This window comes from Tinamus guttatus, unplaced genomic scaffold (genome assembly GCF_059628265.1).
Source record: "Tinamus guttatus ecotype Peru unplaced genomic scaffold, ASM5962826v1 Tinamus_guttatus_pri_ptg000153l, whole genome shotgun sequence".
In the NCBI taxonomy this organism is placed as follows: domain Eukaryota; kingdom Metazoa; phylum Chordata; class Aves; order Tinamiformes; family Tinamidae; genus Tinamus; species Tinamus guttatus.
Genome location: NW_028288687.1, coordinates 292789 through 318228, shown reverse-complemented (window position 1 = coordinate 318228; position 25440 = coordinate 292789). Strand labels below are relative to the sequence as shown.

At 42.3% G+C, this 25440-nt stretch overlaps 1 protein-coding gene across 1 annotated transcript in view; it reads right to left on the bottom strand.

Annotated features, from left to right (window-relative positions):
- Positions 1 to 25440, bottom strand: part of JAK1 (Janus kinase 1) — a 53472-nt gene that overhangs the window by 11648 nt on the left and 16384 nt on the right. The window contains exons 2-11 of the mRNA XM_088522421.1: positions 15834 to 15907; positions 15067 to 15265; positions 13213 to 13336; positions 8694 to 8847; positions 6914 to 7077; positions 5814 to 6156; positions 3678 to 3863; positions 2732 to 2889; positions 1916 to 2039; positions 239 to 425 (exon numbers count right to left, since the gene is read on the bottom strand). Of these exons, the coding sequence (XP_088378547.1) occupies positions 239 to 425; positions 1916 to 2039; positions 2732 to 2889; positions 3678 to 3863; positions 5814 to 6156; positions 6914 to 7077; positions 8694 to 8847; positions 13213 to 13336; positions 15067 to 15265; positions 15834 to 15839 (1645 nt within the window). The 5' untranslated portion in view covers positions 15840 to 15907. The remainder of the gene's footprint in view (positions 1 to 238; positions 426 to 1915; positions 2040 to 2731; positions 2890 to 3677; positions 3864 to 5813; positions 6157 to 6913; positions 7078 to 8693; positions 8848 to 13212; positions 13337 to 15066; positions 15266 to 15833; positions 15908 to 25440) is intronic.

Sequence of the window (25440 nt, the reverse complement as noted above, 5' to 3'; positions counted from 1 at the left end):
GCACTGAGCTACCACTACTGCTGCTACCACTGAAAGGAAAGCCCCAACACCTTGTTCACAGTGCTTACCTTTGCTCTTTGACAAGACTCCCCTTAAATAAACAAGCAAGAAACATTATTATATGTATAACTCTTTTAAGTGACAGTTTCATACAAGGTCCTACTAAGAATCCCTCTTTTTTCTAAAGTTTATCTTTTTTTGACAACCAAGTTTGTTTCTCTTAAGGAACAGACACTACCTCTTGGTTTTGGTTGGCAGCACCTCTTCAGTGTGAAGCTTATGTTGTCTGTCCGAAGTATCTGTCCTTTCAGGTGATCCATCAGCTCTTTTAAGGATGAAAAATTGTTGTTTGAACCATGTAGGAAATACTTGCCCTTTTCCACTTCAATCTGGAAGTTCTTATACTGGATCGAATTATTTAACATCTGATGATAGGGAAGGAGGGGAGAAAGAGGCAAAATATTAATCATGAAAGGGAAAGAATGTTCACAGAAGCTAATAAATCCACACAAGACAAGTTCTCACAAAAGTTCCCCAAAAGCCTTCAGAATCACACCTAGGGCCAGCTAAAGCCTAGCTCCTGAGCTGGGCTTCTCTAACCAAAGCTTTGGTCCCATGAAGAAAGGTCATAAAAACAGAGTGGAAGATGAGTAGTATAAAAATGCAAGCATCTAACAAGCCTGAATTACTGCTTATGTGTTTAAAGCCCTACAGCAGGGCGTGGGGGAAGCCCTTTTCAGTAGGAATTTTCTCTCCTCTCAGTTAAGAATCACACAATTCGGCCCCTGGTTTCAAAGCCTCTACATAAAGATAGCAAGACTCCCTTTCACAAGGCAGGCTGCTCAACAAGCTGAATCCACAAGATTTCAGGCTTTTCAAGTCTTCCAATTTCATTCAAAGGCACTGGAGAGCAATGAATGGATCCTCACACTTATCTATCTCAGGCCTGCGCCCCTTCAAGGCCTCTGCTTCCTCATCCCTCACGTCACGTAGTTTCATGCAAACCTCTCTTCCTTTTCCCCCTCTAAGCCTTGCAATAAGGCTGAACATTTTCCATGACAAAACTCATTTCCTGTTTCAATGCCTCTGTTGCCCTAAGACAGTGATTTTCTTCACTGTTTTAGGGGGGTTTTGTTGTTGCAAAGGACTACAGATGAAGAGTCCTATATCCATGCTAAGGAATGGCTACTATTCTCAACGGTGTCTTTTTTCCATCATTTTACATTCTTTGTCTCAGATTTCCTCTCTTGGCCTCATTCATTCTTGTAATCTTTTTCTCAAAAGGAAATTGTAAGTTTTTATGATAATATTATTGTTTCATAAAAAGTTTAGGTATCATGCAAAAACTAGGAAGTCAGCTGTGGGCTTCCAACTGGTGGCAATTTTTACATAATTTATATAATTATTACATTCTTATTTTCTATTTTTAATCATAACTATATGATTTTCTCACGCATTCCACCTCTTGAAGTTTTCCTTATTACTCTCATATTTTATAAAACATATTCCCTGAGCTAACTCTCTGCATGACTCTTTTTGCAGTGCTCTTCATGTAAAGCCAACTGTCCTTCCTCACTATCCTTTTCAGTGTCTCAGTAGAAACACATTCCTATATTTAAATTAATGCTCATGAAACATCAGGTAAATTGCAGTAACAAATTCTGCATGTAATTTTCACAGCATAAAGTAACGCAAAAAAAAGCCTAATTTGAATTGTATTCATGTATTGTATTCTATTGCTCTTTAATGAGTCCTATTTCAGAGCTGACACAAAAGTCTAGAGAAAATGAACCTGTGAGTACAAGAGTGTAACCTCTGCTGAAGTCAACGAGCTTTCAAGAAAGGGAAGAGCGACTCTCCTAAAGAACAGGACTCTATGACCAGGTGACTGCTGGTAATGCCACCCCTGACGTACCTCTGAGCCATCAAAACAAGTCACCGTCATGAGAATGTGGTTAAAGTTTGTGCAACTCCATCTCAGCACATACATTCCTGCTTCGTTGCCTTCTTGTCGCAGCTTGTTGATGGCGTACTCCGTACTGAAAGAATTAATGCATAAATGAGGAAAACTGACAAATGAGCACGTGCATTCTAAAACTAGTAATAAAATCCACAAAAGCAAGGTACTATGGCAACTCAGAAATACTTACACTATTATTTATACTGTTATACTATTACTAAAACATGATTTGTTTGAAATACACACACATGTCATACATGCCATTTGTAATGGCCGGCACAATTATGAAAACAAAATGACTGCAACCTGTTAGGAATGCAGCAGTACAACAAAGATGCTGCTAGTGAAAGTTGGGGGGTTTTTTATTTTTAATGCTCTAAGTTGTCTTGGTTTGGTCTATCTGGAGGCTGAGAGCTTTGTTGTCCTTCTGCTGCAGGCAACAGGAGTACAGTCAGTGCTGCTGAAAATGCAACTCTCCATTTCTCCATAGGTAAAGGAGCTTTTCCTTTTTCAGCAAACTTCGTCTAATTAAGTGTTCATATAAGCATGGGGGAAGGATTTAGCTTGGAATCATAAAAATGAAACCCACTATGGCCAGGTGCCTTGGTTGATGGTATTTATGTTGTCCTACAACCCCTTGGTAACTTATCCTGGGCAGTATGGAAGCCTCCTTGAACCAAAAATGTTAAAATTTCCTCAATGGATTCAACATGCAACAGAACTGTAAGGACAAATTGAGCGGGAAAACTAAAACCAAACCATTTTACTAACCAAATGGGCCCATGGCATCCGTTCTTTATGTTGTGCTCAATCAGGGGGGGAGCCACATCTGTGCACAGATAATGGTGGGCATCTGCTGTAAGTCTGAAATAGCCGTCTATCAAAGATGCAAACGACAGGGCCTCATCATGTGAGGACAGTTTTAATTCCTATAGAAAAAGATATTTTAGTTAAAAAACAAAAACACAAAACTTTGTTAAACATTACAAAACAACTTGTATGTTCTCATTTTTATCTTTTTTTTTTTTGCAGGGGATGGCTTAAAAAATTGTATACTCTGGGAATATACTGTGTATGTTTCTTCCCCTCCATCCCTTCCCTCTCCTCGCTGCTTTACTAGCTAGAAACTTTAATTACCAAACAGGATGTGAGGTCTGCTGTGATCCTACATGAGAGCTGGATCTCTCATGCTAGCCTTTGTAAAACAACACGAGCTGGATTTGAAGCCAAAGCAACTTTGGGGGCTCCTTTTTAAATTCTAACAGCTGCAGCCCCCAGCAAAAGGGAGCAGACAGGACATGAATAGTGGGTATTCATAAATCAACTTTCTGCTCAGATTCTCTCCACACTTGTGTTCTCTCCCTCTGTCATCCCTTCTGAATTTCTCCTTCCTGAAGCTGATTTTGGCCATCCAAGATGCACACAGGAAGGCCACTGGCTGGGAAACCTGGCAAGGAGCCTGCTTAAGTTTGGGGCTTCAGAGGGAGAAGAAGTTGATGAACACCAGCAGTGTGCAGTAAGAAGGGTGGAGGAAGTCCTGTGCTTGTTGAATGGTTTCTCTTCTAACTAGCTCTTTTGCATTGGTACACTGAGGTCAGCCCACTTATCTGTTATTAGCAAATGCTTCTCAAAGTGTTCGTCACACGTTGCCCAACAGCTCTGTCATCACTGCAGCTTCTTCCTGCAGGAGGGAAACCTACCCCTGCTTGGTTCTTACCATCCTTTTGTTATCCTGCTTGTTAATGCTAACGGTGGAGTCCTTGATGACAATGTGGGTGATTTCAGGAAAATAGGAAAAATTGTTCCACAAATCTTGAATTTTGTGTTTTTCTTCCTCTTTTTTACTTTTGCCATCTGATTTTCTCCTTTTCGTCTTGTGTTTCTCCCTCTCTGTCTGTGCAGGCTGAAAATATATTTGGGATGAAAGTATATTAACAAAAAACACATGCTTTTAGCACAGTATTTTTACTGTAAAACGATCTCAAGATAGAATAATCTTCCACAGGTGTCTAATTTCTACACCTTTTGCACTGAATTAAACACCTGCTTGCATCTTGGTGTGCCTATATTGCAGTTGTCTTGAGGCTGAAGGAGAGGTTTGAGAGCAAAGAAATCTCATAATTTACATAAAGTTTTGTCAGCAACCACTGTGCAATCTTTAGCTAGGCAGCTTACTTCTAACCCATATGATGGGAAATTTCAAACTAGCCCTTTCATTTTTTTTTCCTTTCGATAATAATATTCCTAAGTATGTGTCAGAGAACCTTTCAGGCCTCAGCTCAAGAGCAGGAGCCCCATCGTGCTGCAGCACGTGCAGCTCTGCAGCCCACAGCAAAGCTGGGCACCTCACACACAAAAAAACTTTGGGGCAACTACTACCAACCCATTAAATCACCTAAAGGATGTGAATTGCAGGCCTGAGCAAAGCCTCTTGCTATCCATGGAAAGATTCTCCCTGAGACAGAAGTGTTTGGTTAGGTTTAAACATGGTCTATAAATCAGTAGAGGAAGAATTTTATGAGGCTGCAAGAACCAGGCTGCATTTCTTAAAAGCTTTTTTCTCAAATATAAGTTCTTTCCCTTCTCCTCCATTAATATTATAATTTTAACTGGAAATTCTCCATCAGAGACAGAGGTCATTAATTGTGTCTAAACAGAGTGAAGCACAGCACTTTCTGTACAAAAGATCAGAATCAATAAGTTTTTCAGCCCTGCGGGAAGCCAAAAGAGGTCAATCTGTTCATGTATTACAAGTTGAGAAATCTGTGTGTTCTCTCCCACCCTAAAGCCTACTCAGTGGTCATGTACACACACTACTGAAGTGGTTAAGCAAAGTGACCTCAGGAGGGCTGAAATGGAGAACAGTGTATGAAACATTACTGATATAAGAAAGTTTCCTGTAGTGTCACTGTAATATAATTTAATTCATGAAATGTCTATCAGCATGAGCTAATGTGGAATATGGGGTTACCAAATACAAAAAAATAAAATTGCCTGATATCACAACAGAGCACCAAATCCTGAGGGTTTGCACAGAAGTTGATCTTTCAAGACTTGTATCTGGGTTGGCAAAGGCAGGACAGTCTTTGTCTTTCCTGGCCATTTTTTTTTTTTGTGCTCACAGAAGCAGGTGACAAGGGCTTTATCAGCCAAATAGATGGTTTTAAGAAGTTACCTTCTGAAGTACTGTCATCTTGCCCTTTGCCCAAAGCTATCAGCTGCTCAAACCACAGAGCGGCTGTCTGGCCCGCTCCTGTAAGTGTTGCTTAACACCAAGACTTGGAATGTTTACAGATGTAAAGGATAACTTAAGGTTACCAAGGTTAAACTGTCCCACTTCAATCACAAAGGATAACTGTTCAGCCTGGAGAAGAGATGGCTTCGGGAGAAACCTAATAGCAGCCACCAGTTCTGAAGGGGCTTTACTGAGGAGACAGAACCAGGCTCTTTCCAGCTGTGTATGGTAGGTGGATGAGAGAAAATGGGCATGAATTGAAAGAACAGAGGCTCAAAAGTGATTGAAGAAAGAACATTTTCCCCATGAGGACAACGAAGCAGCGGAACAGGCTGCCCACAGAGGTTTTGCCATTTCCATCCTTGGTGGTTTTTCAAGCCATGGCTGGATCAAGCCCTGAACCACCTGCTCTGACCCTACAGTTTGCCCAGCTGTGAGCAGGGTGTTGGACTACAGGCTCCAGAAGTTTCCTCCAACCTGAATGATCCTATAATCCCATGAAAGAAACCTTCTTACAGAAAAGCTAAGCCACAGCTTCTAAAGGTTATATACATTTTATAAGAGCTTTCAGATCCCCCAAAGTTATCCTTTAATTCCAAATTACACAGGAATACTTACATTTGGCTTGAGCCGCCACTGAATTCCATTGTTTCCTGTTATGATCACTTCATACTGCGGGAGGATCTCATTGTCTCCACAATTAAACTTATTTATTTCATTCTCGGATGAAATCAGCAAAGATGAAGTCTCAAAGATTTCCGCTCCATAATGTTTAGTCAAGGTCTCCATTGTTGACAAATATTTAACTTTCAGATCATGTGGAGACACATTAGTGTCACAAATGGTTTTATTGTTGAACTCCTTAAGGAAATCCTTGAAGACATTATTTATCCGAATTCTGGTCAAGAAATTCCTCTGTCTGATGGTCTTGTTCAAAGTTTCTGGAATATAGTGCTTGTAACTAGAAGGAAGAAGAGTGCTATGGGTAAATATTGTCATTTCCTAAACTTTTAACTCTCTAAAATGTAACTGCCTTACTTCAAAAGTAATTTACAGATGCAGTAAATTGTTGGACATTTAGGGCTACAGAATTGGTCTACAGTAACAGCAGGCAGTGGCAATTCAAACAATAACCTTATCTGAGAGTTTTGTTGTCAGGTGGACACAACCCATTCAAAACCAAATCTCAAAGATAACATTTGAAGCAGCAGGAATAACAGAGCTGTAATTATAATCCACTGTGTTTATTTGCATGCTCTCTGAAACTATAACTTCAAAGAAATACCTGTTGGAGCATCAAAATTTTATTTTGATGTGATATATGAAATTAAAGTGTTACTAAAATGAGTCACTAATAAGATGCTCTATTGACTTAGCATTTTCATCACTAGACTGCCACTTCATAATGTTCTAATTTTTGAACCTACTGACCCCAGCAGCCTGAATTTATAGCGTATCAATCAGTACATGGCACATCAGTGTGTTAGTGGCCCTAGCTGCATAAAATTTCATACAGTCTCCAGAAAATAAAACTTCAGATATTGCATTACATAGCCCTAATAATAGCATTAGGAAGACCCACTCAGCAATACTAATGTTGGAGCTTGTAACTCCAGTCAGACTGCAAAGAGTAAAACATTTCAATATACCTTCCAGAAGAGGAGGGCTAGTTTGCTTCTTGCAGGCCTAACAGTGTACAATAAGTTATCCTAACTTGCCTGATATCTTTGGGAAGCTCTGGAAGTTTCATATTTTTCTTGATGGCATGGTGAGAGATTGCAAGGACTGCCATCCCCAGGCATTCATTTTCAATTTCGTGAACTTCTTGATCATTTTTAGGATCACGAACTGGTGCCAGGCCTTTCACTAGATCATATTGTCCCTTTAAAAAAAAAAAAAAAAGGCATTAGAATTGGCATTTGGTCACAGGACCACAATCTCCTTGAACAGCAAAGGCTGAAACTCATGAAAAGAAGGGGTAGAGAAAGAAGGGAAGAGCTGTGCAATAGAATAAGTCTTCTCTTAGATCAGTAAAATCAACTTTTTTACTAGCTAAAGAAACCACACCCTTCTAGCATTTTTTTTGGTGTACCATCATATTTTTTGGTGCAGAATAGGCACTTAATCTCTGCTTCTCATCCACTGATCTCTTTAGTGACTTTGCTGCTCCATGGCAAAACTACAGCTCCAATCTCCCAGTAGCAGCCACCTTGCTCTGAAGCTGCTTGAGAAATACTTGACAGTCAAAGAGCAGAGATGCTTCTGTTGCATTATATTAGCACTAATGTTCTTCTTTTTGACTTCTCTTTCTAGATGGCGTGATTTAGCAGCAAATTTTTGCTAATGTAATATTGTCGGACAATATTAATTGAGGTTTTTACCCATTAAGCAATTGGAGAGGTATTTTGGCTCTTTTCACTGGCACTCAAAAAAATTAAAGAGGAAAGAAAGATGGACACAATCAGCTTTGCGGCATGCTTTCAAGCAGTAATTTTGCAAAGCTGCATAAATGAACATAGGTATATGTTCACATCCTGAATAAAATAAAGCATGAGCTGATTATGCAATAAAAAAACAACTTTCCTCCTTTCATTTCTTTGGAATGGAAGTGGCACCACCAAAATGCACACTTAGCTGTGGCTAACTTGGTATTTTATTTGATTGTGGTTTCACAACAGCAGTGTTCTTTTTTGTAGCCTCAAGCTAGCTCATTTCTAAAGGGCACAAACATATTTAAATCTGAAAATTCTGTAGTTACTTTAACTCCAAACTAACAGTAAACATGTTTTTCTCCAATATATTTACCTTGTTCATTTCACAAACCTCCATCAACTTCAATCTTTTGAAGAGATTACTTCCCTTTTCCTTGCTGAAAGCAGAAATTTTCTCGCTTGCAAAATTATCTGTGTGTGTGAGTTAACTTGTTTTGGTTAAGAGCATAAGCCTCTGAAAGAGGGGCCCTGCCTGCTTGCCAGGTAGAACACACTACATGTGCTACCAACAAGTGGAAAGTGCAAAGGAAAAAGCATGTAAGCAGGCTCTGGGACAGTGCATTACCAGGCAATGTTTTAACACCATGCAATAAAATTTATTGAAAGGACACTATATTATCATAGCTTTTGAAATTCCTGTAGAAGTTATAAACTACAGAAGCTGTATAAAAAATGTTGCACAAAAGGTGGTAGCATTTATATCCAAAAAGAGATAATGTTAAAGAAAGTATGCTGTAAAAATACAGCCCTATTTGGACTGCGTAAGAGAGTTTCTTCTAAGTTCTGTATATGGGCAAATGTAACAAATTCTCTTTGTTCTACTATGCAGAGGTATGATGAAAATGCTTATTTATATGAACAGATATAAGCTGTTGATATAGAGCTTTAGTGTTTGAAATGTAAAGAAAAGCTTTAGTGTTTGAAAATAGGTCTTTAAAGCAGACACAACTTCTGTATTAAATTGATCTTGTATTCCTAATACAGCTGACTGGCAAACAGCTCTTACCTGTGCAAAAATGTATTCTAAGGAGTGTGCATCAAGTATGGGGGTTCCTTCTGGAGCGAGCTTCTTCTCGTAGGAGTTCTTGGACTTCTTTGGGGAATGTCTCCACACTGAGGGTTCACTTTCGCTTGTCCCGTGCCAGTTTGTAAAGTAGTATCTTTCAAGAAAAAAGAGAATGAACTTAAAAACTTTTTGGGGAAGCCCCGTTTTACTCTAGATACATATTTTAAAATTCCAGAATTAAACAGTAAAGGTACAAGCCAAAAGCTTTAATTCTTCTACCCTGAGATTACAGCTCACAGTGGTCCATTGCCAAAAGTGCACTCCTAGTCTGAGGACCTGGGGAAAAGTGGTGCATTAGTCACAAGTCTCAAGCATTTCCATTGCACAGCATCTCAAACACTCTTAACTCGCAATGTCATGATGTACTACCTGGCTCCTGCTTGTGCAGGCCACCAAATAAGAACGTACTGATCAGCTGGCAGTGATGCTCTAATTATCTCACACTGCTTGAGCAGTGTAATGCCTTCCCTGAGTCTCAGCCAACAGATGACATTTCCATTCCAGGATGAAACGGCTCATCCAACGGGCCAACCTTCTCTATGGATAGCCATACACAGCACAAAACTGCCCGAGGACCGTCCCTGATGGCGTTACACCTCCAGCGACACCTTGGAACATCTACTGCCCTTTGGGTTAGGGGGGATTATTAAGTGGAGCTGGTATAAAAGATTTCTGCATATATTATAAAAAAGTTTTCTACTCATATCTGTACACCAGGCCCCTTAATCACAAATTAAGTAAAAGCCTACTGAAGCAGTTGGCATCTGATGAAAATTAATGATTTGTTGAGTCCAATTGTCTGTCAGCACCTTTTGAAAAATCTGTCCCCAAACCATTTCACTAATTTGTAATTATTTGGGTTCCAGTAACATCTTAAATTAAGTTTAATTAAATCTGGTTTGGATCAATGTTTCTTTTGCAAGAGTACATGCTTTGCAAATGACCCTGACATGATCAATTAAGAGGTCAGGGCAGAGCAAAACTATCTACTAAACAGGAAGGATTTCTATAAGAATACACAAACAGCAGCACTAGCAAGTGTGCAATGCAAAAATACTGACTAATACAACAGGAGGTGAGAAATTGGACATTTCTGATGGACAAGGGCTACAGTAAGTGTTAAACAATTTATTTTATAGGAACATGTGCAGCCTTGTCAGCTAAGGTTTTAATGTCTGTCTGAATGTGCGCTAAGTAAAATCAGCAAGAATCTCAGTGATCAAAATGAGAATAAATAGCTTAGTGCAGGAAAAAGTCAAATGAATTTGAATGGTAAAACACTGTACATAAAAGGAAAAAAAAAAAAGCTTATATGTAGAAAATGTTGATGCATGTGATGAGTATATTGTACTCCCGAACTGGAAATACATGTTTTCTGTATTTCTATATGCTGAAAATATAAACTGCTTTATAAACTATAAGGACACTTGCAGTATTATAAATAAGAGGCCTTCTGTTTATCATAGAATCATAGGATTGTTAAGGTTGGCAGGGACCTCTAGAGATCATCTAGTCCAAGCCCTGCTCCAGCAGGGACACCTAGAGCTCGTGGCACAGGGTGGCATCCAGGTGGGTTTGAAGATCTCCAGAGAAGGAGCCTCCACAGCCTCTCTGGGCAGCCTGAGCCAGGACTCTGTCACCCTCACAGCAAATAAATTTTTCCTTAAGTTCCTGGGGAACTTCTGGCACTTCCGTTTGTGGCCATTTCTTCCTAGTCCTGTCAGTGGCCACCAGTGAAAAGAGGCCAGCCCCATCCTCCTCACTGCCTCCCTTGAGGTACTTCTAGACACTGCTCAGGTCCCCTCTCAGCCTTCTCTTCTCCAGCTGAACAGGCCCAGCTCCCTCAGCCTCTCCTCATAGGGCAGATGTTCCAGGCCCCTGATCCTCCTCACAGCCTTGAGCTGAGACTATCTCCAGTAGTTCCATGTAATAAATAACAAATTCCACGTTTAAATAACAAATATGAACATTGCCCAAGTATTTTCTTTAGATAACAAACCAAAATGTTGCCCAATCAGTTTCATTTCACATCTAATGCAATAAAAATTGTTAAGAGATATCTTAGAGGAAAGGAAGACAGCAGTAAGTCCACTGGCAAATGTTTGTGAATGCTATTGAGGAAGAAAATATGCACATGAGTGTGTATTTTAAAATACATAATGACTTTGTGATTTTCCCCCATTCAAAAGGGGAATTTGTGGATTAATGCCCCTTTCTGCTGTGATGGAGGTGGGTGTGTAGCAGTTCCAGCACAGAGGCAAAACCTTAAGCCAATTACTTACAAAGCCAATTACTACTTTTTATCAGCTGAGCACTATGTGCTTTCATTACTTGTGTTGTCTTCACAGCATGCAGGCCATTCAAATGAAGAATTATGTATCAAACTATTCTTAAAGAAACAGGACTTTCTGTATTATTTCTATTTTTTTTCTATCTTTTTGATAAATTGCCAAAAGAAAAAAAAAGCATGAGTAACAACACCCACACTAGGGCGTTTGCCACTAGGGCAAAAACCCATGACAAGTACTTGGAGACACTATATAATTTCTTCAGTTCAAACACAAAAATCAAAGGAAAACAAATCCTTCTGCCTGCAGGAAATTACTTTGTTTCCTTATGCTCCCTTATAAAATGAATTGTAATTAACAACTACGATTCATTTGGTACCTTCCTGAAAATAATTATGGGCAAGTTATTGTGTGTTGTTTGTAATTGAGAGGATAATTTGTTCCTTTACCTATTAACTGACTTGCCTTGGCTCCCTTTGCTGTGCAAAGAAGTGTTGACAATCTCTGGCTTAAGCCTAACCCAACCACAGAATAGTTAAGCTCCTCCTCCATCAGCTTGTGTGCTAATTAGCCAGGATATTACAAAATACTGCGGTTTTTACTTTTCTTTCCTTTTTTTTTTTCTTTTTGTCTGGGGTAAGTTTCCAGTAAAAAGCAAAATCTTTTTAAATCTATTTCCGTGTATATATGGTAGGCCAAAACTATGCCAACTGGCACAGATCGGTCGGGGAGAGGAGATGAATGGGAAGCTCACACCATCAGAAAGAAAATTTTGAAGCTTTCAGCACTGGAGGGAAAATCTAAACAGCTAAAAGCATTTGAAACTATTTAGTCATATATCTTCATTTTTTATATATAATTTTGCTAGGATATTACTAAATCAAGCCCACATAAGTAATGAAATGTCAGAAATAAGGTTGTTCACACAAGACTGATTTTGTCTCTACACGACTAGATACTGCCTGATACATTTCAATATTAAATAAGGCCAGAATACTTTCCTTTTTTTTAAAAAAAAAAAAAAAAGGGGGGAATCCAGCCTCTTGCAGAGCTCAGAATAAAGAGCATTAATTTAGAGAACAGTCATTCTGAATCCTGCATCGCTCATAATTTTCAGTGCTCAGCCCTGCTGCAGTTGAGGTTCCCGAGCCAAGACTAGCAATGAATCAGAAATCCCACTTCACCAATACACTGCAGTATTCATAGGCAGACAGGAATCTTTACACTGTAGCATCTAAATTCATATAATCTCTCTTAAATTTATTTTGTATTATTTTTAACACATGTAATTGGCCCAAATTTTGCAATTTTTCATGCATGAAGTACATCGGACAAAAGAAGGACCTCTGCCTATCTCCAATCCCAGCTCCAAAGCTTAAAAAAATAAACGACTGTAACAAAGCTGGGCATTTTCCCTAGCTTTCTTTTATGGAATGTTAGAAGAGAAAAAATATGCAGAAAATAGATTTCAACATTTTAAAAAATCCTGTCTAAATACTTAAAATTTGACAGGGTTGTAAACAGCCGAAGATGATTTATAACAGGGAGCTGTCCAAGCAATTCTAAAGAATCTGGTTTTATCAGACACCAATGTAATATGCGGATGAAAACGGAGTGTACCCAGAGGGTGTTCTCACCACCCACCTAACGCAGTGGAAATGAAACGTGTTCCTGTAGGGAATTCTCACCATTCACCCACAGCAGAAATATGCGTACATAAAAAACACGGGAAATTATTTGTTAAGGATTGAATTAAAAACAGCATCATGCTTTGAAGAGAGAATCATATTCCCGCAACTACATTTTGAAAATGCTCTTTTTTTTTTAAGAGAAAAGCAGACCGTATCAAAGAATTCCAGTACCAGGATAAAATGCTCCAGATTCACACTGTAAAAAGAAAAAGAGTTTTATGGATTTGTTCCTTTATGGTTTTCAATTCCTGATTTTTTTTAAAGGTTATATAGAAAAGGCAAAACTTCTGGAGACATTTCAAGCTCTTCCTGTTAATCCCTTATCTATGGTGTGAAGAGCAAAATGTTTCTTTTGGTTTTGCTTTCTTACATCTTAAGAGAGCTCAGTAGTAAGCATTAAAGCACCTACATACCTTTGAAAAGACAATACTAACACCATGGTGTCCACAAAAATCACTTTGCAGATGTTTTTACACTTACCTCATTCTGTAATGGAGCCGGTAGGACGTTTTTTCATCTATCTTAAAGACCTGGTTGGGTGCATACCAGAGTCTCTTGTTCTCATCAAACAGTGCAAAGAGATTATGGCACAGTGGAGATATACCTGTTAGGAAAATAAATGCATTAATTCAGAAGGTTGCGATACATACACACATCCCAAAAATATAAACACATAAAGCAAACATCTGATCATGCAGTATCTAGAAACAAAACAGATAGTATAATTAGTGTTTTTTTTTAAAAAAAAGACACATAAAAATAGGGAATGTTTGTCAACTTCATTGATTTTATCACGTATAAACTGTCTGATATCTCAGATACTTCTGACGTCAAACACTTTGAAATCTTGATTTTGCCAAGAGCTTAAAAACCTTTACCTTTTCCAGACCACAAAAAAGTTTTGTTTTTCCTTTTTTTTTAATAAAATCACCCATAAATACTGCAATTTTGTACTCAGTATTACTTTATTGCTAAATTTTATTCACTTACTTAGTTGAAAAGGAAGGCTTTAGTGAAATGATGAAAACTCCCTCCCTATCAGCAAACTGGCAGAAAAACATAACATCATTTTTCCATTCCTTACTAGTCCAACAGAGAGCTTTCCAACAAACGGCAGGTTCTGACAGCAGTTTAGGCTGATCTGCATTAACCTTTACATCTTCTCATCAAAAAAATAAGCTCTAGCTTGTTCACAAGACTAATGTTATCTGAATTCTTTGCTTCAGTTTCCTCTTCAATAGGAGGCAGCACCTTTTTGCCAGGGGTGTATTTAAGGTCCCGGCCACGCAGGCATCTCCACTGCGGCATGAGCCTAAGTGCCTCTCTGAACTAGGGCCAGCTACTGAGCTCAATGTTCAGCTCCTGCAGAATTCACTCAAAATAATTCTATTTTGAGCTGGGGAGAGAGAGGAGAAGGGAAGAAGACAAGCCAAGGGAATAAAAGCTGAATATGCTCATTGCAAAGTTCACAGGACATGCAGTTGGGTAGCCACCACCTCCTGCAAGTAACCTGGCAGCACATAGGTGCCATTGGTAGTTTAGCTCTCAGTAATTCAGTAATTTCACAACAGAGGCTGCATCACAGGCTTGCTGAACCCATAAGCCTCTTGTACTTCCCTTAGCTAGGCTGTGGACTTAGCTAAGAACAGGAGAAAGTAGAAGGAAGTTCCCCTAAGGAACATTCCCTTAGAGGCAGGTTTTTTAATTCTTCCAATTTTCATTAACACCTATTCAAAAACAAATTGAGTACTTACTTGATGGGGCTTATCCCTCAAATTTCCATTATTCTGGCTCTTATAGGGAAGAAAACTAATTAGGTACGTGAATTGGAAGATAAACTTGATGTCTCAAGAACCAAGATGTCTCAGGAACAAAGATGACAAGGGAAAAGAAAATACTTGAAAGTTTCAGGGAAACATGATGATATTTTGTTCCAATTAGCCCTCTCCAAAAAGTGGGAGGGTTTTAACAGCACAGATCTTGTCAGCCTTACTGACTAGTATATGAGGTAAAAACAGGTTTTTCCAACTTAATTGTACATTCACATCTCCTCCTAAGGGCAGCCTAATCCTACCCTACTAAAATAAAAAAATCAGTATCTGTAACTGCCAGAAAGCAGGAGGCAAGGTCACCACGTACAAGAAGCTCTCCAGCAGTTTGCCCACTCCAAACAACTTAACTAGTGCCCAAGCAGACCCTTGCCAAGGTTTCCACCCAGGCTGTGTATCACTGTGTATTTCTCCCACAAGCACTGACATACACAGAGAGAGAAGCACCACTTTTCACGTTGTCAGGCCTTGTCACTGAAAATACATATAGGACCCGTATACTCACAGCATTTCTGAGCAGCTTCAATGCACAGTTCCTCCGAGGTAAACTCGCCACTGGTGTAAGAAATGGGAAGTTTATCCGGCAGGTAAAAGAGCAGCTCTAAACCCTGGTGCTGAGCTTCCAGGTTTACTTCACTCTTCTTTGTGCTCCTCATTTTTGCACAGAAAGCCATGGCTTTGCAATCTTCTTTTACGTTTAGATACTGGAAGTGGAGGACAAAATATTTAAAGAAAACATGATAAAAAAGAGTTTGATGGCAAAAACACCTGATACTGAGTAACATAAACCGTACAATTTAATAGTCTAAGTTATATTTGCTTAAAAAAAGTTTTATTATTACAATCTACATTAACAGTTACATATTTCTGACACTATTCTCCTCTCTCACCATTTGTTTAACTCCTTATATTTAATTTGCCATGGTAAAATATGCTTTATTTGAGAGTTCCTTTTTATTATTCTTTCTCTCCATAAGGAAAGAGTAGCACCAAGGAAGTTTCATGCAATGTCCCTAAGACTGCCAAGAACGTGGGCAATGCAGCTGGGACTCTAAAGGAAAGGCTTTATATCACAGTGCTTTATACCCTCTGCTTAACCAAAAGGGCAGTAATGGAGCTACGTAAGTCCAGGAACTACAGGGTCTCTGCTGCATGTTTTGCTAAACTTCATCTCTTTTAATAGCAAAAGCCCCAAACACCTAGTTTGCATTTACTTAAGTGCATTTACTTAAAACTTCCACCAAAATAAAGGGAAAAAAAAATCCAACATACCTGCATTTATGTGACTGTCTGGTCCACTCAGCAGCTGAAACAGGTTATCTTCACGCTTTCCAAGAGCAACTTGACTCTGGCTGAAAGTAAGAAAAAAAAAAGTGTCAGGAATTGCTTTGTACAGTTTTATGAAAGACAAAATATAAGCTGAGCCTGATGCAGAGGTATTTGCAATCAGGGGGAATCTTTCCATTAATATCACTGAAATTCAGATCAAGTCTCAAAGACAGAGCAGCATCTAGGAATACAGTCAGCACATTCTATGCAAAACTACTGTTTTCTTTCGAATCTCTGCACACGCTATTTGAGACACAAACAAAAAACAGGAGAGATTTAGATTTTCAGAGCATCAACAGTCTGTTTGGTTTCATGTTTATGGTATCCCTTCCTTCAGCTGTGACAGCAAAGGAGCATTTTCCTCATTGCTCCATCTCCTTCCTGGCTTTTGAAGTCACATATTCTCCCCATTTTTGTCTCTATTTTGTTTATTCCAGTTCTTCCCTAGTCTCTATTGTTTTCCCTCCTACCAAATTTTCATGTTTTGTTCTTTGTTTTTTTTATTCTCCTTTCCTCTGTGAAAGGTGCAGAATCTTGCATGGACTGCCAAGAAAAGGGGAAACTACTCAAAGGGGTGAATATCGCTGTGGGGGGTCACGTTTCTTTCTGAGGAACCTTGTTCACAGGGAATGGAGCCTGTGATTTCAGGGCCTTTAAGCAGCCCTTCCAAAACCCAACATTTTTTCTAAGCTTTATCTGTGCATCCCATTTGCTCAAAAAAAAAAAAATGAGGGAGAGGCTTTTTTGTCTTGTGTCGATTGCAAGAAATAACCTCAGTACAACAGCAAACTAGCATCCCTTTTAAATGTTAAGCGTGGCCTGATGCCAAGACTGTAAAGGGTTGTAGAACCAATGGAATTTAAGAAGCAAGAAAAGCAGGTGTCCGTAAAAAGCCAAGGGAGCCTCGGCTGCTCCTCCTCCCCTGGCATGGGAAAACGCCGGACCTGCCTCAGCTTTGGGAAAGGATTCTCAGCTTGCTGAAGGGAGTGGGGATGGGGGACCCTGTTGTGCCTCTGGAAACGCTCCTCCCTTTTGGCTTTGTATCCGAGTGCATCATCTGGAGAGTAGCAATGTCCCATGGAGGACCCTGTGCTTGGAGGAGCGTTGCTCCAAGGCTGGAAGACTCTTCCCTGAATATTCTCCATGCCTTCCTTCTCCTCTCCCATCTCTGACAAAATGTAGTCAAGCTAAATTAGCTTTATCTGTTTATTTTGTTTTTCTGTGATAACATTAGGCCTTAATTTGACGTTGCAGACTTCAGGAAATATTGCTCAAGAAGCCTTAGGGCATGGTTTGCAGAAAGCCTGACATTACAGCTTACGTATTCCAGCAGAGGTGATGCTATCACAGAAAAAATAACATTTAACAGCGCAGCGCCCATTTACAATTAAATTGCGTGTTCCCCCATCCATGCCACTTGAATGCTAAATGTGAGTTCCCAGACACTTTTCCTCAGCAAGAACAAGGTGAAGCAGCAACTGAGAGCATGATTACTGGAACATGCAGCCAAGCCAGGAATTATTTCTGTACGGCACAAGAAAACTTAAATGCAAAAGATAATGGATGTAGTTTTAATCTAACTGAAAACACTTCTGTTTAAACTAAATCTCTTGCAATTGGAAATCAATGCATTTTAATGTTTGTGTGGGTTTGGGCTTTAAAGGGAAACAAAACCAATGCACTTGTGCAAATTCATAAATCAAAACTTTTGCTTTTTAATACAGTGTTCTTTGGTTCTACTTCATAGCTCATACTCTTGTTTCTAACTATAGCAGCAATTCCCAGAATACTCAGGAGCCCTAAGCACTGCTTCATTTACAGTACACATCTTTCACCCGGGTGAACCAAATGTCTACTCCCCAACTCACTATTTACTGATGAGTCTTCCAGTATAAGGAAGCCTCCTTTTAAAAAACATACCTTAATGGCTTGAGGAGTCTTCCAAAACTCCTACATGACCAAGGAAGCACCTTCTCTCTCCTGGCAGCAATATTTAACACCAGTCCTACAGAATAGCACTGGGACATATGGGTCCCAGGAGAGCGCAGGCACACGGGGCCCGTAGTTATCCACATCCTGATGCTGATCCCTTAGCCACCTTCCAAAAGCTCCCACCTCCAGGGCTGGCTCTTCCCGGCCGGGGCACCCGCCAGCAGAGGGGGACAGAGGCTGGATGTTCTCCCGAGGGGACAAGGACTTTGGGTGCACCCACACGTGCCCAAACCTCCAGCCAACCTGGCTGCACTAGGTTAACGATGACCACCCCAAGCAAGTTCTTCTAAAACCCTCACAAAATCCTGGTAACACTGACAGGAAAAGCTCAAGAGGCAGAGGTAGGTTGCTAAATCACTTTGTTTCTGGTTTTGCTATTAGACTATAATACGATTAGAATTTGGAGAAAAGCATTTGTTTAAAACTTAATTTCCTCCTTAAGCTCCACTAAATAAAATACACCCATAAACTCAAAAACAGATTCCTGTGAGTAAGGCAATAAAGGATAACATTGTCGGTTGGGGAATAAGGATTTTGGTGCAGATATTTCAGCATGCCAACAGCCAACCAAACCTGGCTCCGAGTTTCCCAGGGTGTTTGTAAGAAAGCTCTTCCGATCCGGGCTCAAGCAGGACGCCAGAGTGTGCAGAGCCCCCGGCACAGGGCTGTCCCCAGCTCCGTTTGTCCCTTCCAGCAGGATGCACCTGAGTTTTCTCCCATCGGGGCTCGCGCGGGCCCAGCCCAGCAGCTGGGGCCACCCTGCACACCCTTCGCTCGGGCAGCCCCCAGATTGAGCCAGGCCAAGCGCTGGTTGGGCCAGGGAGCTCATCCAGCTGGGAATGAAGCGAGGAGAAGAACTGGTTTCTCTCACCCCGCTCAATTCCTGCTGGCGCCAGGCCCGGGCGCTGCGGTATGGCGGGAGCTGCCGCGAGCGCAGCCGCTGCATCCATCGCGCCCAGCGCACCCTTTCGCTTCAGCGCTCGAGCGCTTTAGGGCACCAGCTCTGGAAACCAAAACCTCACGGGGTTTCAGCACGCGACAAGGCGCTCTTGGCCCTGCAGCCCGGCAGGTCTGCGCTCCGGGCTCGCTCGACCCCATCCCAAGCCGCACGCACCGCGCGTTGCCGGCTGCTCCGAGTCCCCGCGCGGCTCCCGAGCTGCGGGCACCAGCGGATTCGCTCCGCTCCCCGTCCCCTTTGTGAAACCAGGTGGCCAGGGGGATAGAATCGCTCTGACTACAACAACATCAAAGCAAAATGAAAAACACAGAGGGTCTGTTTCATCGGCAAAAAGTCCCCGAAATGTGAGGAAAGGAAAATCCCAGGAAAAACCTGACCAAAATAAAACTCCACTTTAAGAACTATTTTCATGCTCTTCCTCTTTTTCCTCAGCGCATTCGCTTCTTGTTTCATGAAAGGCACACAGCTAGCGCATGTTTAGTCTTAGGTTAAAGAAGTAACATACAGTGTGCAGGGCGTGCTGGTTTTGCAATACTCATCGTCCATAGCCAGCGCGTTGTCATTTGCTTTTTCCCAGGGCAGGGAAGCGGCAGCGCGGGCTGCGAGCCCGGCCACACACGGGGCGATATCCAGGGCCGGCACTGGGGACGTTCCCGGCATCCACAGCAGCTAGTTGGGCAACTACACACTGGGCATTTAAATCGGGGCGATCTGTTAGCTGACTTGACACATTTCAGCACGAGTAAGTCACACAGAACGCGAACAGTGACGAGGAAGCGTGGTTAAAATCCCAAATGAGCCCCCGGGCCGTCAAGTCCCAGCCCAAGGCCTGCGAAGACACAACTGCTACTGCACAGGCCAGGCAGCCTCCACACAGCTCAGGTCACCGGGAAGCAATGGCAAAAGCTCTCAGCTACAGCCAAACCCCACAGCACGGAGCATAATCAGGTCTACAACTTTTTAAATGTTATTTTTGGAAATTCAAGAACCCAAATGCTCTGAGGCAGAAATAAGGTCCTCTTTTTAAAGGTCCTTTTATCCTATGTAGTTCCTTCTTGAGCGTATGTATTATTTAATCATCTTTATGTACACGATCACGTACTCTTTTTTTTCCCATGGGACCATTTCTCAGGATGGATCACATTCACTGAACACACAAGTCACCATCTTATTATATTCTATGCTAATTACCCAAGGAGCTACGAGCTTTTTACCTCTGCTCTATAACCAGAATTATTAATTTCTCTCCCCCTATTTTTCTATAGTACTCATTTTATGATATGACTGATCTATGTTGTCAAACTTGGTTTTAAAGACCAGGCTGAGCGGACACCCCACAGAAAATTTCAGCATAAACAGTAAACACGTAGCAAACTTTTTAAGACCCACAGAACAGAACGCACACGATGGGTGTCAGCCAGCCTTCCTCATTCGCACGCTCGCGTTCACCGCTGCTACGTATCTCCCCACTGCACTGTAGTGCTGCCTTCTTTGGGCCGTGCTGGATCCTGCCTGAGACCACACAACTCAGAATCACACTACGAGAGCCCAACGGTGCTCATTTCCTGCCCTTTTCCCATTCAATTTCAACAGCTTCTCTGAATGTGGTGACGTGGCCCCTGCGCGCTCGGCGCGCTGCGCGTTACCGCACCACGGCTGCGCCGGACGGGTGAGCGTGCACCAACGCACACCCACAAAACCTCTCCTTTCCCTCTGTCCTGACGGATCTTTCCGGCTAGAAGTCCACGTGGATCCTAACCGGGCTTCCCCGAGCCGGGCTGGTGGGAAAATCAGTGACCCACAACTATTAGCCTGTTCCTAAAACATAACTGCGTAAGAGAGAATCACCAAACCCTTTCTCATCCACAATTTTTGTATGATAATTAATTTAAATGACACAATTCTTGGAAAAGTGGTAAACAATCTACGACATCCTTTTGGAGCCAATGTGGAGCACTTTTCAGCTAAGGCAGTCTCATTTAACTTGGTTCAAATAGCCACGAGCCGTCTCGGTAACACCAACCGCAACAGAGTTCTGTGAAGTCATCATGCCCCCATTCCTCCAAAGGCTGTCACACACGAGCTAGGAAAAAGCTCGTTTATTTTCCTTCACAAGTCAACCAGCCAAAAAAGGGGTTTATGGCTAAGACTGATGCCAACAGGATGAAGGGGAATTCCAGCCTTGGAAGATTTTTATGGACAACCTGTCTATACTCCTGCCTGTAATGCAGCAACGGTGCCGTTCCTTCCGTGGGTTCTCTTCCACTCCCCTTCCCTACGCCCCTTCCCCGTTCCCGTGCTAACGCCGGGTGTTTTTCACCTTTCAGATGTTTTGGAACGTCACTGGCAACGGGCCATGTCACCTTCCCAGCAGCGAGCAGATCATCAGGAAACTCTACCTCTTCCTGGTGGCACTGCACTGATTTAAGGGGTTTCCTGACACTTATTTCACATGTGTAAACGCTTTTTGCCCAGCTTCTTCCATATGTATTCCCCAACGATACAAAAAGGCGAAGAAAAAGGAAAATCATTCAGCGTGGCAAAACCCTCCAAGCGCACGTTTTCTTGGAAGAGGAGAGATGCTGAACAGCACTAAGGGTGTGCAAAGCGTTTTCTTCACTGCTTAGCTGGCAGGGGACAACGTGTTCGGTCACGAGAACGCGTGTTGCAAGACCACACATCTGGTCGGAGCCTGCCCCAGTTAAAAGCTCTAACTTTGGTGAAATACATCTAAGTTAACGTATTGCACAGCGCAACTGGGGCGGACAAAGAGCAAACACGGGGTCCTGTACAGCAGCTTCACTAACGCCTGGCAACTTGTTAACCCGTTAGCCCAGGAAACATCTCTACCTTTTCCAACCGAGGAAAAGATGCTGTAAAAGCTGCACGGATCCATCAGATAGGCTGGAGAAGGAACAGTTAGGAACACAGTACAACACGTGTGGTATCTTTTTTTTGCTGACTGTAACACTGAAAAGAGGACAGTGTCTTCACACACTCACCGTGTTGCGTACGTCCATGTCAAGAGCAGTGACCTGCCTGGGACGATGCCAGGATTCGGGAGCACAAGGAGGGAATCGGTGTCCAGCAATGTGCAGGGACGACTGCAAAGTTTCCAGACCTCCCTTTCCTCCTCTACTAAACACTCCAGTAATTCAAGCTTCCTCTGCCCCCTGAAAAGTTAGGACTGATGTAGCAGCTGTCAGCAGTTTTCCTGAACAAGGACACAGGGAGATGAAGTAACTTCAGACATCCACTGCCTTCCAAGTGAAGGTCTGTAACTGCAGAATGGCTCCTCTCTAGCAGAACTGGATCGAGACCATTAAATCACCTCTAGCATCCTACAGACTTGGTAAATTCCTTCAGCAGAATCTCCACGACGCCCTGGTGCTCCCCAAGCAGGGAATCCCACGTTTCATTTGTTTTTAAAGAATAAGACGCTGTGATTTATTACGACAGCATGCAGACCCCGGTCATGTCTGAAATCTCCAGTGAAAAACAAACCAATGTCTAGTAAAGGCAAGCCTGTACAAGAGACACTATTATCATGCCTCTTCTAAGAATGAGTAACCAAAGAGAAATTAAATGACTCGCACGCTTACCCAGAAAATCAGTGCCAGCATTAGTAACTGAACGCAGGTCTCATGCGCCCCACACTGCAGCCTCTTAGCACGAGAAGCAGAATTAGCAGCCGTAGTTCCCCCAAATACCGGGGTCCTTCACACGCTGTTCAGCTTTAGCAGCGCGAAGTGGCTGGGGCTTCATGGTGACCACAGAGCCACCGCAAAGCTGCCTCGAGCGCTCGGAGACCACCCCGCCAGCAAGAGGCAGAGCTCCTGCTGCGCGCTAACCACACACGGTCACTCCGCTCGCGCGTTCCGCCCTGCAGCCACTTCCTTGACAGCAGCTATAGACATTCCTCATCTTTCTCATTTTTAAAGCACATCGCAAAACGGAGGCTCTTGTCCCAGTTCTGTCCCAGGCCTGGGCAGCACTAGCTGCGCACACGGCGCTGCGCCGCAGCAAACCCGTGTCCCTCCTCAGCCCAGCGCCGGGGCGAGAGAAAAGGTCTTGCTGAAGAAGGGGTTCCTTTCACCTAGTGCCATTCTGGAAGGCAGGTGGACTCACTAGAAATAGCTCTGGCAACCTCCTATGGAGCAGGGATTACTGAAGGGCAAACTTGATCACAGCAACCCTTAAAGGAATGAGTAGAAATACCAGCACATCTTTGCATTTTATCTGATCCAAACACAAGTACCACCAGTTTGCTGCCAGGCTTAAACAGCGTGACCAATTTTCTCAACTTCTATTTCGTATACAGCAGGAGATTTGAACCCCCCAAGATTTTTTATTTGTGAAGATTTCTCATAGTCACAGGCTTCCTGTGGTGGCTTTGCACTTTGGTAAGTGTTTTTTGATGGTTTGCCTTTTTTTTTTTTTTTAAAGTGTGGTGAGAAGATAATGTTTAAGCCTGTTCTTAATGGCTCACCATTGAAAACAGGTTATAAACAAAAGCAAACACAACTTCACCAGTTATCTTTGTCTCTCTGTGTGGAGCACAACCACCAACAAAGAGATCAACTAACCAACATTCCTCCTATAATATAGTGGTGAAATGATACAATGCCACTGATAGGAATAGAGATTTGATCTTAGAAGTGTCTTACCACTCTCCGTGCTCTCTGTCTTTAACAAGTTAAAATCATTCTGCTCTAACACTTGCAACTCCAATATTAAAAGCAGGTGCATGTACTTCTGGCTGGAGATGACATGGCCCGAAGTCACAAAAATAATCCCAGGGTCTAAGATAACGTCTCAGCTAAGACCCTTTTTCTTATGCACAATATATAGTTCCAATATAAAGAAATGAAATGCTGAGATTTTAAGTGCAGTTGGCGGGTATTAGAAAGCTTGCTGTTCTGGTAGCAGAGGAATTTGTAAATGGGTGGCCCCACAATACCCAATACAACATCATCTGTAGATGCTGCTTCTACTGACAGTGCTCCAGATTAATTCCATTTGGCAACAACTCCGAGATGTGCGTGGTCGGGTTCTCTACAGTTGGAGAAGATGATCTGCAGAGGTCCCTTCCAAGCTCAACCCACCCGTGATCCGTCACCAACCAAACAGTGAGGCCCTCTTGCGCACTCCCTCCTCCTGACTTCCCTAGTGCCTTTGGCAATGGTACCAGCCTCTCAGTTAGCTGAACCCAGCTGTAGAGATCAAAATGCAGCTATGCGGCAGGCAACATGCTGCTAAATGGAGAATCTCACGAGCACTGAGGATTTCTCAGGTGGGACCTCCGTGCCCCTCAGGAAGAAGCTCATTCTGGCAGGTGCTGGGGCTCCCAAGAGTCCTTCACTGACACTCCAGCCCACCTCCCTCTGCAGCGTGAAGTCCCACCACCCTTAGGACGAAAGCTCAACTACTAATTGTGCTTCTGGCTCTAACGCATGGGAAGCCCCAGTCGGGGAAGCACTGTTACCTCTTCTTCTGCCAGGTATATGATGATTCCTGCTACACCACGCTCACCCTGAGCTGCAGCTGGAAACAGACCTTCCCCTGGGTGGACGCCCTGGTGGGCAAAGCTACACGGGCTGCTCTTCCCCACCAGCACATGCCACCGTCACCGCGCAGGTCACCGGGGCATCCTGGACAGTGAACTGCCAGCACCTCGGTCCTACAGGAAACTGCTCCGTTGCATCAACCGGGCATTTTTCTGCTTGTTAGGTGAACTACACACACCATTTATTTTGCAATAGAGTTGATAAGCGTTGCCCCAGAAAGCCACTGAAAAGCTGCAGCCACCAAGAGACCCCTTGACAGAGGTTCTTTACAGAGAGCTCTGCAGCAGCAAGGCCAGTGTCACACTGAGGTTTGGAAACCAAACATGCAGCTCTTGAACTAAACTTTGCCAGGAAGCTAATGAAAGGGAGTTAGGTCCATATAACATTTCAACCTTTTCTTGTCATACCTATTTAGCACTGTATTTTGAACAAGTTTTTGTTTTCTCAGACACTAGGTTTCTTTCTCACTACAGTGCTAATATCCGGCAGCAAGATGTAGATTACTGTGCTCAATGGTACCAAAAAGTGCCTAATCCTATTGTAGAGCTTCCAACAAACCCAGAGTTGTTAAAGCAGTTTGAAAATGGAGGGTAAACATTTTAATGGTGGCAGATGTAGCAAAGGGAGAGCTATTACAGAAAAACAGAAAACAGTAATATTAATAAAGGCTGCACATAGAGGTGGGTGTGTGTACAGGCTCGAGGTCAGGAACCATCTCTGTGGCTGCTTTCCTCTCGTTTCAACTACTGGGTCCTACAGTTGTCTTCCAAACACTGTATTTTGTGACGAAACAACTAGACATATTTGGCTCAGGTGCAGACTTTTTAAAAAGAATTTAAATGAAATCCAATCAAACCTAAACCAATGGATGGCACCAGTGTAAGAGATGCAGGGGAGGACAGCTGGGCCCCCTGTGCTTCAGGGAACACTGCACTGAAGGCCAAACTGCTTGCTTTCTACACAGCTGCTTTCTTACACTGCAGAATCCTATTTATTTAAACAGATTTAAATAGTATAAGATCAGTCCTCAGAA